The sequence below is a fragment of the Capricornis sumatraensis genome, chromosome 9 (assembly GCF_032405125.1).
Source record: "Capricornis sumatraensis isolate serow.1 chromosome 9, serow.2, whole genome shotgun sequence".
Lineage (NCBI taxonomy): Eukaryota > Metazoa > Chordata > Mammalia > Artiodactyla > Bovidae > Capricornis > Capricornis sumatraensis.
The window spans coordinates 58,210,827-58,223,087 of NC_091077.1; the positions used below are offsets into that span (position 1 = coordinate 58,210,827).

The window sequence follows — 12,261 nt, forward strand, 5'->3', positions numbered from 1 at the left end:
CAAAGGCCCCCAAACCTCTGAGTATATAAATCAAGAGCTGCAACCTCCCCTTCGCTTAAGTTTCCCTTAAGATAAAGGCACCATGAAAAAAGCCTTAAAAACAGCAAGACTCCTTTTATGAAAGGAAATAATCTTTTTCATGATTAGAACAGAAAAGTACACTGATAGGGAAATCCTCTTCCTTGGCTATTTCCAAACTCCTTTTTAGCCATGTACCCCCTCTTCTCTGGTCTTCAACTTACTAAAACCTGCAGAGATAATGGCTTCTCCTAAGCACTTGAAAGGTGTTTGCTCTTTTCTTGAAAGTACTTAGTTCACGGGGTTGCAGGACCTACCAGCTGGATCCCCTAAGCACAGAAGTCTGATACTGGGTTGAACATGTTTTCCCTGCAATATGGACCTCAGCGGGATCACCAAACTTGCTCTACAACTGAATTTTCAGAAGTAGAACGATAGGGAATTGGACATTCAGGTCTGACCGACAAGGCTGATGCTAACACTAGGCTAATTTCCTTTATATGTCATGTCACTTCCACTCACTGGGAGACACTGGTACTGAAACAAGAAGTTCCCCCATGGGATATGCTAAGGGAAAAGGCAAGAGATGGTTCAGAACTGACAAACAGAACCACGGCAACAGAACGTGTTCCTTTTGCTTCAGACTGCCTTTCTCACAACTCTGCTGCCTCTCGTATAAGCCGAGATTCTCTGTTAGTAATAAAAGTTGGGGAACACCTAAGAAAACAAATTTCCAACAATAACAAAAAAAAAAATCATATTCAATAAAAGATGTGCCTGGATCTTAGGAGAGCAAGAGAATCACTCACCCCTGGCAAGAGAAGTCCATCTCAGCTCCAGGCCTAACTTGAGAAGCCACCTGCGTGTCTCCATTTAATGAGCTAGAGAGGTGATTGCCAGGTGTTTAGAGGGAGGCGTTACTTACGTGCGGCAGCCCTATCCCACGGGCCGGCGCTGTGCTCCCAGCTGCTGCCTTTTAAGAGCACCAAAGAGGCAGGGAGGGCAAGAGGAAGAGAAAGGTCATTGCTTCTCTCTCCTCCTGGTTCCCAACCCAGGAAAGAGAAGAATTTGAAAGCAACACTGAGAAAGAGGCCCGACCAAACACTGGCACGACCAAAAAGGTGGAAGCAATGGTTGGGTTTTGTGTTTTAATAAAATGTTCCAAGGGATAAAATCTACTAGGAGAGGACATGACAGAGTCCCGAACTCGAAGATCGCCTTCCTTGTCCGCGGACCCCAGGGGCCGGTGGTGGAGTACCGGCTGCCCCGAGCGGCCATCTTTCGTGGAAATTAACATACTTCATCAACACAATACACAAGACCCCCTATGTTCACCCACCCGCCTCCCCCGTCCACACCCTACCCCAGCCCCTCTGAGCCCTCCGCCTTGCTCTGGGTTCCCACCACCCACTCACCCAATTAACTGGCGTCCCTTTTGTTCATTTTCCTGCCGTCCCCGCTTTCCTGTCCCCTTGTCATTAGATGCAGCACTACACACGCTCTCAACACTATATAGCAGACGCTTTGCCTTAGTGGCCCGATTGCATGCATGTAAATGGGGGAGGGGCGTCAAACAAATCCAGGCTATGCATCAACAGAAATCAAAGCAATATTCGTAAAGCTAGGCAAGCGAGCGTTAACATTGGAGAAACATAAGGCTTGAGGCTTATTGATTCTTTAGATCGAAACTGTTTGGATTCGCTTTCCTTCTTAAATATTGGTGTACCATTTTGGCTTCAAAAGAATCTCTTCTTGCTTCTGCCCCTCTCTTTGGGGGAGGGGTCGCTTAACTCAGGGATGTGATGTTAGAACGCCCTCCAGGGGGCGCTACGATGCGCTTGCTGGCCGAGCGGACCCCCTCATCCACTTGGGTGCCTGCAGGTGACAAGAAATTCCCAGGGAATAAAAAGGGAGGTGGGGGTGTGGACAAAAGAGAAAATGGATTAATTTGTAGACCGTAAGATATTAAACGCCCTCCTCATCTCCCAAGAAACTTCGATTTCAGTCTGTCAGGTAGTCCAGACTTTCCATACCCACTCTCCTGAAAACAACCCTTTGCAGGAGAAGCCAGATTCTTATCGGATTTCGTCGGACCCTCTGCATCATAACAATGACAGCAAAAAGAACAACAGGAGTGATATGAAAAACACCTGCTCATGTGCACTGTGATAAGCAACTCTGAAGTGCTTCTCAGATCATCTCATTCAGTCCTCATCACCATCCTGGAAGGGGGTACTGTTATTACCCCATTTTACAGAAGAGGTGACTGAGGCTGTGCAAGATCAGGCAACTTGCCTGTGAGGGTCTCACAACTTGGAGTGGAGATGGTCTGACCTGGGGATACAGCTAAAATGAAACACTGATACGCACTCCTTTTCAGAAAGGAGCCAAAAAAAAAAAAAAAAAAAAGCTTAGGCATGACAGTAGTCAGGGAGCAATGAAACATAGCAAAAACACTGAAAAATTTCAGGCGACTAGCATATGTGATCTCTGATCCTGTCACCTCAAGTTTTAGCATTTTTCCTGTCTTCCTCCCCTCTGCCCCCCGCTCCCCTTGTAGCCTTTCCTCCCTGTTTACCCATTTCTCCCACTTCTTCCCCACACAATTATCGTCCCTTTACATGTGTCTTTCTCTTATTATCTCACTTCCCTCACTTGAAAGTTTTCATCAGAGAGATGCAAATCTACACTTACTGGTTATCTACACTACTGGTTATGGAGCAGTTGAACATTTTCTAAGAATATCAGAGAGTTCTTAAAGTTTCATTATATAGCTAAGCCGTGGTAAATGTTCAGTTAGTGGTAGCTGTTACTAGCATTATTATTATGACAAGGAAAGGGAGAAGATAAATAAAATCCTAGGCTGGAAGAAGCTATTGCAATTTGAGCATAAAAATTATCTATTAACCTGGGCAATGGAAACAAAACATACTGCGGAGCTCACCCAATCTAAGGCAGAGTCATACCCAGTTCATTAGGAAACCATGCCGTCAGGCCCTGCCCTTGCCCTGCCCTCGCCCCGCCCTCGCCCCGCCCCCAGCAGGCGTGCTCTCTAAGCAGAACTGGTCATCTTTTAATCCTGATGTTGTATCTGGCTGAACCTTGGCTTCCTTTCCCGCCAGGACTTCTCTTTGGCTCAGCAAACCATCAACTTGTCCCGACTCACCTGACAGGCTAAATCCGGACTGATGCAGGTTCCTCACCGGCGGGTTGGGCCGCGTGGGAGAGCCCCGGGTAGAGCCGGCGGGGGTGCCCGCCTTGGGCGTGGTGGTCAGGTCGAACACCGGCCCATCGTACATGCCCCTTGGCACGGCGTGCAGGTCCGCCATCTGCAGCAGAGAGAGAAGGCACCCTTTAGTCTCTCAACAGCCAAGGGTCTGTTCCAGGCAGCACAGATGAGGCAGTGAATCAAGTGTGTGTAGTGAGAGCTAGAAAATAATCAAATTATTTTCCAATACGAGGCATGCAGTGTACATGATAAAGGTATTTAACACTGCTGTCCATTAAAAATCAAAGTTGTTAAGAATGTAAATCCTAAGAGAGGAAACTGTTTTTCTATTCCTTTGTATCTGTATGAGATGATGGTGTTCACTAAACTTAGTGTGGGAATCATTCTATGTAAGTCAAATCATTATGCTGTACACCTCAAACTTAACATTTGTGCTGCATGTCAATGATATCTGAATGAAACTGGGGAAAAATTAAAAGGTTATTTTAAGGAAAAGAGAAGAAATATAAAACAAAGTGGGTGTTGTGATAGAGTGACGACGGAGGTGGTGGGTGAAGGCCGCTTCTAACTAAGATTCTAGCTAAAGGTTCCACCTAAAGGTTCAAAGGTGCTTGTGTGGGACCTTAAAGGGAGGAGGCTGGGGAGGCAGGGTGGCGCCCGATGGCAGACTTCTCAGCAGAGGAAACCGACAGTGCAAACATTGATGAACAGAAGAACCACCTGGGTGGTGGAGCAGAGCGGGTGGGAAGGGAAGCAGTTTGAGATGAGGTCCTTGCTGGCAGGGATGTGTCCTCGTGGGGGCTTCATCCTCATGTGCCTCAGCACAGATCAGAAGCGGCAGCTTATGGGGTCTGACCCACTGGCCTCTGGCTGTGGCTGTGCACTTGGCCTGGGACCATGGAGCCCATCAACAACACCACCCAACTTCAGGCTCTGTGCCGGGCATGGTGTGACGAGGGCTCATGGTCTCACATGAAACGGAGTGCCTCCCCCAAAGGCGCTCACAGTCTATTATGCAAACACTGCAAGACCACCCAAGGCAGCATAACAGCCAGCATGCAACCTTTACCTATTTCTTATCATTGGCCAGAGGTGAGGCAATGAGGACAGGCCTCCAGAGAGCCTGACGGCATAGGACGGCCCACTGTAAGACTCCAAGTCACACAGAGCCATCCGTGACTCAGGTGCAGTGCAGAGGCAAGGCTCATCAAATCTGCAGATGCTCAGTGTTCCGGTAAGAGGATGACTACATCTGTACTCCTTCAAAACCTTGACCAATAACTGTATTTCATCAACATTTCTTGGGGTCCAGAGGCAAAGTCATTTTCATGGAAATACAAAGCTGATATACAAGATGTTTGAGGGTCTTTCTCTTTTCTGTTAGGCCAGAAATGGACTATAGAGTTCTACTCCATGTTACCTACCTTCAAAACGATCACTCATAGAGAAGGATGGGAAAGGGCCTGAGAGCACTATCATTAATGAATAGTGAAAGGCTGCAGGGATATTTAGAATGAAGAGCAGATGACTTTGGGAACACAGAGATGCTCAGAGGTGGGTTCAACTCATTCTCTGCAGGTGCCTGGAGCAGAAGTGAGCTTCAGGGAGGCAGACTTGAGCCCAGCAGGTTCCTATGGAGGCTACGGATAAGGCTGCTACCACCCGTGGGGCTCTGGAAAAATGGATTCTCTCTGGCTTCTACTCAGTGACTGCCTCAGTAACTCTGTGTCTGAAACTAGAAGGAACTCCCCAAATCTGAGCTCAATAACTGGACAACTAATATCATGGTGGGGCTATCTGCACAAAAGTAGCTAGCTTCTCAGAATTCTGATTTATTTAATATATGCTTATATCTCCATCATTCTAGAATCCTCTACTTTTGCTTTTATAACTGGTTGGATTATTGGTTCACCTTCCAATAAAATATTACATGTAAAAATAAAAACAGGAAAAAAAAGAAATCGGTTCTCACAGACAAGGCTGGCCAGCTGCCTCATGAGATGGGGAGGCCCCTGGTGCTGCAAACATCCACACAAGGCTAGATGACCGATTACTGTATTCACTGGCGTCTAGGAGTCGGGCAGGACACTGACATACCGAGTTTCTGGGAGCTTCTCTCTAATGATATCACGAAGGGCACTCACTTCCTGTCCCCAAGCCCCACCCCACCTTCTGCCAGCTGCTGGGGGTGCTGGCAACAGGAAGGTCTCACTGGACTAGCACCCAAGAAGTGCCCTCAGATGAAGAGAGCCGCTTGGCCCAAAACCTCACCCTCTGGCTGGGGCCGGGGTGGGAAGGTGAGGGAACAAAGGGAGTGATTATGAGGCCCAGATCCCTTTCAAGACCGGTCCAGCTGAGGCCTTGCTTATAACTGCATTCCGGCATCCCTCTGTCCTGTCCTGCTTTGTTTACGCCGTCACAAGGTGTGAACCAAAAGCAATACCCAACCTCCCTCTCAGAGCCTGTTTCCCAGGCCATGTGCTCTGCAGGTAGGTTGAAGACCCCTGCCTGGGTCCAGGCATGGAAGTGCGTTTGGGTCCAGCCTGGCCCACACTGATTTACAAAGTGAACCCCCTGCCTCCTGCTCCCCCCAACCATCTCCCCCACCACACACACACACCGTGTGCACAGATGACTTTATCCCTTTTATAAGGCAAGGTCGTCAGGACTAGGGCTCAGATTTCACAATCCCAGAGCCCTAAGGCTTCCCTACAGGAAGGTGACCTCGAGGATGGTGCGGGGATAGGAAAGGGAGCCGAACAGAGTTCTGGGCCTCATCCCTCCATCAGCCAGAGCTACCCTGTCTGTAATGTGTAGGAAGGTAGGGGGCAAGTAGATATATACATAAACATGTACACGTGAGCGTATCTGCCTACCTATTGTGTATCTACCTACCTATTTATCTGTGAAATCAGGGGCATACGTAAGATTTTATTTGAACTACAGAACTTGCTAAAAGAGTTACAAACATTTGCCCCGATGGATGGTTCAACACCAGGTAGATACAAGATGGGACATGGAGGGGTGGGCGTGGTCTGCTGGTTCTTGTTGTAAGCCTTAAAGAGTAAACTATTTCTTAAAAATATATACAGAATTATTTTGAATTATTAAAATATTTCAATACTACTTTTAGAAAAAGCACTCTAAAGATGAGGAGAAATCGTTGGAAAAAAGCTCTCTTTAGCTAAAAAAGTTTTTCAAACCCCCTTTTATAAAATGGATTTCAGTCCATTAAATCTGTACAATTGTCCTTTGGGAAGAGACCTTTGCTGTGAATCTCTCTGGGAGGATTTAGAGCACACAGCGGAGAAGGCAATGGCACCCCACTCCGGTACTCTTGCCTGGAAAATTCCATGGACGGCAGAGCCTGGTAGGCTGCAGTCCATGCGGTCGCTGAGAGTCGGACAGGACTGAGCGACTTCCCTTTCACTTTTCACTTGCATGCGTTGGAGAAGGAAATGGCAACCCACTCCAGTGTTCTTGCCTGGAGAATACTAGGGAAGGGGGAGCCTGGTGGGCTTCCATCTATGGGGTCGCACAGAGTCGGACACGACTGAAGCGACTTAGCAGCAGCAGAGCACACAAACCCCTCCCCATCTAGTGGTTCCTACACCTGTGCGGAATGGGTCACAGAGCCCTTTGCCCCCACCTCTGGGCTCCACCTGCTTCTCACCTTCCTCCGGGCTTTAATGCGCTTGTAGACGTAGTCCGAGAAGGGGCTGCAGGGGATGAAGCGGCCAGCCCCCTGGGTCACGTGCAGGTTGCCATCTTCCAGCATGATCTTGCCCTGGCAGATAACCACCAGAGGAGCCCCACGCAGCTCCATGCCTTCAAAGATGTTGTACTCTGCAGCCTAGAGACGGGCAAGGGACGAAGCCTTGATTATGGGTATAGTGGAGAGAGAAAGAGAAGCACAGTTCTCCTGGGCTTGGGATCCCACCTTTAGCATCCCTAGGAACTGATTCAACAGGTAAGCTGGGAACAGCTTACAAACTGTCTGCAACCTTTCAGTAGGCAGAGACCTCGGGAGACAAATGCTTGCTAAGAGTGGGCTTCCTGGTGAAGAGAAGCATCCAGTCTTTTGTAGGGTCCTCACATGGAAGTAAATTTTTGTCACTGGCAGTGTTCAAAGAGAAGGTAACTGGCAGCAATGGTGTATATGCTGTCTTGTACTGGATGGATGGGTTATACAACCCTTATGTCGCTACTAGCTCAACATTTAATAATGTGATTTGACACAATGTTTAAGCAAAGGCCACTACCACCCAAAGTGGGCATTTCCCCTACCTTCCTCATTTATGCAGTTAGTGCAAGGCACTGTTGCAAAGTGGTTAAGGATATCAGTTTGGAGTCAAGTTATCTGGGTTTGAATCCTAGCTTCACATTTACTTGCTGCATTATTTAATCTCTCTGCATCTCTCCTTATCTAAAAAGTGGGGATAATAAGAGCGCCACCTGGACAAGAGTGTTACAAAAAATCAACAAACTAAAAACATAGTGCCTGAAACATAAGTGCTTGAAAATACATTTTCCTAACAAATATTTTTATGCCCCGTTCTGTCAGGTGGTGGTGGTATGTCACGTCTGTCTCTTGTGACCCCATGGACTGTAGCCCAACAGGCTCTGTCCATGGGATTCTCCAGGCAAGAATACTGGAGTGGGTTGCCATTTCCTTCTCCAGGGGAATCTTCCCGACCCAGGGATCAAACCCACATCTTCTGCTTTGCAAGAGGACTCTTATCCACTGAGCCACAAGGGTACTAGGCTTTAACTATTATCTTTCACATGAAATTGCTCACGAGGAAGTTATCAGAGCTGTTGACTGATTTTTTTCCTGTGCTTTCTCCTTCTGGGCACCAGGTATCGTTGCACTGCTGGCCCTCCTGGAGGGAGGTATGCCCACAGGCCTGGCTTTGGCCAGTGCTGGGGGGAAAGCTTTCAGGGCCACGTCCCGGTCCCTGGGCTCAGCAGTCATATAGCGCAAGGTAGAGAGGGTGCCTATACTGGCCCCTGCCCTGAGTGACTGTGATGGGCAGAGCCCCTCTTTGCCCACCTATTTTGCAAAGCAGAAGTGAGAAATAAACTGCTGAGCTTTTATATCCCTGGGAATTCAGGATGATTGGTTATTGTAACACATCCTCGCCCAGTGACCCTGAATCACCACAAACTCACATCTCTCCTGTCCCTGTTCCCCACCCATGTTCCCGACTCTACTCCACGCCCACCCACTCAGGCCATACCGACTGATGGTTCTTGGCAGAGACGATCTTGACAGCATCTGGATCCCAGATCACCAGGTCGCTGTCAGAGCCCACGGATATTCTTCCCTTGCGAGGATACAGATTGAAAATCTTGGCAGCATTTGTGCTTGTCACGGCCACAAACTGGTTTTCATCCATCTTCCCCGTGGCCTGTAAAAATACACACACACACAAAATAGTCCTTCCAGGGCTTCTGAGTTCAGAGCAGGGTGACCACAATTCAGTTCAGTTTAGTCCCTCAGTCATGTCCGACTCTTTGCGACCCCAAGGACTGCAGCACGCCAGGCCTCCCTGTCCATCACCAATTCCCAGAGTTTACTCAAACTCATGTCCATTGAGTCAGTGATGCCATCCAACCATCTCATCTTCTCCTCCTGCCCTCCTTTCCCAGCATCAGGGTCTTTTCAAATGAGTCAGCTCTTCACATCAGGTGGCCAAAGTATTAAGAGTTTCAGCTTCAACATCAGTCCTTCCAATGATTCTGTAGCTCACTGGGTGGGCTTAGGCCCAGAAATACAGAGAGGGGCTTCAGAAGTGGTGAGCCCAGAAGTCCACCCCAGCTACAGAAGAATCAGCTGTAGCTCTGGGCTGTCAGGATCACCCAGACAAAATGGACAAATGCATGGCTGCATGGCTTAGGATGGAATTTACTGCTCTGGAAGTATGCATGTATTTTCCAGATATGTACATACATTTACTTACTTATTTATCCCTTCTAAGTCCAAAAGGGATTATAGAGATTTCAAAGTAAAAGCAAATGTAACTGTGAGCCCATATTTTGGATATTTCTATTTGCATAGGCACCCAATAAATATGGAAGAACCTTGCCCAAATGAAAACAATGGTTATCCCTGGGTTATAGAATTCTGAGTGATTTTTTTTTTAATGTGTGAACTTTTCTGTGGTTTCCAAGTGTTCTTTATTCAGCAGGTATCATGTGAGTAATTTTAAGATATGTATTACCTTTTAGCAGTTCCAGATAGTGCCAAAATAAATATATATACACATACACTCATAAATACATAAAAATATAAGAAAAGATGAAAAAAACCTAAGTTTATATGAGAAGAGACAAAAATATTTATACTTTCCCCCTTTTCAAAACAGAAAGCTTGGGTAAGGAAAGAAGAATTTAGTTTAAAATCTAGTTTTGACCTTCTTGGGAACCAAGAGAGGGGAAAAGAAAAAAAGGAAACTTGGATTACATGGTGTAGATGTGTATTTTATTTGGCTCTGAAATGAGTGTCTAGGATTTTTTAAATAAAACAGAGGAAAGTGATCAACTTAATAATGAGTTTTATAAAGGTCAGTCAAATCTTAGGAAGTGACTTCATTTGCATGGCTATGTTTTTTGTCAGCTTCTGTGATGTTAACAAGGAAAGTAAAACCACACCACTTTGCCAGAAGACTTTGACAATTACCTATACACTCTGGATGACCACACAGCCCAGCGCAGGCCATTCTTGGTGAGCAAATGACTTGAGTTTTGGTCATAGACCCCTCGCCTATCATGTCAAAGGATTACAGCCAATCCTTTATTCATACCATCAGATGAAGGATGTGTTTCTGGTTCACGTGCATGCATGCTAAGTTGCCGTCCCAACCCAGGGATCGAACCATCTCTTACGTCTCCTGTGTTGACAGGCTGATTCTTTACCACTAGCACCACTGATTCGTAGTCCTTCACAATCTAGGAGGCCTCCTCAGAACCCAGGACTCGGGACTCATCACTCTAGAAGGGACATTCACAAACCACCTGGTTCCAGAGATACCTGGGCAGGTACGAGGCCTCATCTGCACACCCAGTGCCCCCAGGGGTGGACAGGAGCAAGGAGCAGACACTCTGATCTGGCCTCAGCTGCCCTCCTGTGACCTCCATCCTCACCACAGCCTTGTCCCAGATGACAGACATGCGCTCCTCCACACCGTTGGTGCCCTCGGGAATGGCGGTGAAGTTGTCCTTCCCAATGGCTTTCTGGGCAGTGCTGAAGGTGCAGTGGGCACTCCCGGAGAGCTGTAGGTCTCCACTGGCCAAGGAAAGAGATCCATGTGAACAAGGAGACTAGAGGCTCCCCAGGGGCCCAGAAACAAGGGTCTAGGGTAAGGATGTGGAGTGCTGTGCATCGAGTTTGGAATCCTTCCCCTCCCTCTTGCCAACTGTGAACTTGGGTGATTTCTTTCACTCCCTGGGACTCAGTTATCCAACCCATCCGGAAAATGAGGGGAGTGGATTAGATCACTTCTTATGTAACAGTAAAAAAGGGACCCAGACGAGTGATGGGACTTATCCATAGAGGGCAGCAGCAAACAAGTCTCCCTATAATTTTGGTTTGGTGGTCCTCATGACTAGCTGTTAAAAGTAGGGAAGTGATTTTTTGTTTCCTGGACCTCCAGTTGCTCAATCTGTAAAACAGTGATGATAGTTCCTCACTCAGGGTGATGTTTGTTGTAAGGAACGTTGAGATCACATGTGTAATCTCACCCTAGTGCTTGGCATACAATGTGTATTAACTGCTGTTACCATTACTAAAATGATTACTAGAGTATCTTTTAAAATACCATGGCAGAGAGCCCATTGTCTGTGCTCAGCACTGCAGGGGAATTCCCAATGTGCTTTTCTTACTGCAGACTCTAGTCTAGCTGATGGATGGGTGGCCCTGGTCTCCATTCCACTGGCCCTAAGACGTCTCCACGCAATACCCACTGCTTGTCATTCTGCACCAACCTGGCCAGCAAGGAGTTGATATAGTCTGGAGTGGTCGGGTCAGGACTCAGAGGTGGGGATGTCACAAATGCAGCCGCCTTGGCCCAGTTCTTGCTCCAGTAATGGGTCCCATCCGTGCCCAGGCTGGCAGTGATGGGCTCACCAAAGACCACGTTTCCTGGAAGGGGTGGGTGAGAGGCAATGGGTTTGCATAATGTATGTGCTGCCCTGGGACTGGCTAAGATAATCATGGCCCCTACTCAGCCTTCTCAAGGCTCTGAAGTCAGGCAGGTGGGGTTCAAGCACACATTCCCAGATTTCCTAAGCCTTTGCTTTTCTATCTTCTAAATGGGAACCATTTGTATTTGGTAGAAGCCACTGGTTGCAAGATGCAGCATGCACTCCTGCTCAATGGCTCAGGCGTGTCCGACTCTTTGCGACCCCACGGACTGTAGCCCACCAGGCCCCTCTGTCCATGGGATTTTCCAGGCTAGAAAACTGGAGTGTACTGCCATTTCCTTCTCCAGGGAAACCTTTCTGACCCAGGGATTGAACCCATGTTTCCTGCATTGGCGGGCAGATTCTTTACCATGGAGCCACCTGGGAGGCCCCACAAAATGCAGCATTTCTTCTCAAATTTTGAGGCAAATTAAAATTTGAAGCAAAAGAAAAAAATATATACATTAACTATAAGATTCATCCCCATTTCAGGAATGTGAAAATGTGGAATAAATCAGTCCTGGAATTGATCACATAAGACAATGTCTACTTCCCAGCCTTGTGAAATTGAAGGGTTTGGCATACAGAGTGTCTGGCACTTGGGAGATGCTAAGGAAAACTGATTTCTTTACGCCTCATACTCCTTTCCACTGTAAGCCCCATATGTGCCCACGTCAGTGGGAATTGCTAGATTCTGCTGCTGCATGGACACGCTTTGGCTCCACAAAGTAAAACCCATTCCCAAGGATGACAGGCCTCATGATCTTTTTTCCATCCTGTTTGTTACTCCTTAACCTATGGCAACAAGGGAATTTGCTCAAGGGCACCCA

General features: G+C 47.4%; 1 protein-coding gene across 1 annotated transcript in view; it reads right to left on the bottom strand.

Annotated features, from left to right (window-relative positions):
• Positions 1-1,463: 1,463 nt before the first annotated feature.
• DPYSL3 (dihydropyrimidinase like 3) overlaps positions 1,464-12,261 on the bottom strand; it is a 111,454-nt gene continuing 100,656 nt past the window's right edge. Inside the window, exons 9-14 of the mRNA XM_068980010.1 lie at positions 11,234-11,390; positions 10,394-10,535; positions 8,488-8,658; positions 6,921-7,100; positions 3,185-3,347; positions 1,464-1,893 (exon numbers count right to left, since the gene is read on the bottom strand). Coding sequence (XP_068836111.1) covers positions 1,805-1,893; positions 3,185-3,347; positions 6,921-7,100; positions 8,488-8,658; positions 10,394-10,535; positions 11,234-11,390 — 902 coding nt within the window. The 3' untranslated portion in view covers positions 1,464-1,804. The remainder of the gene's footprint in view (positions 1,894-3,184; positions 3,348-6,920; positions 7,101-8,487; positions 8,659-10,393; positions 10,536-11,233; positions 11,391-12,261) is intronic.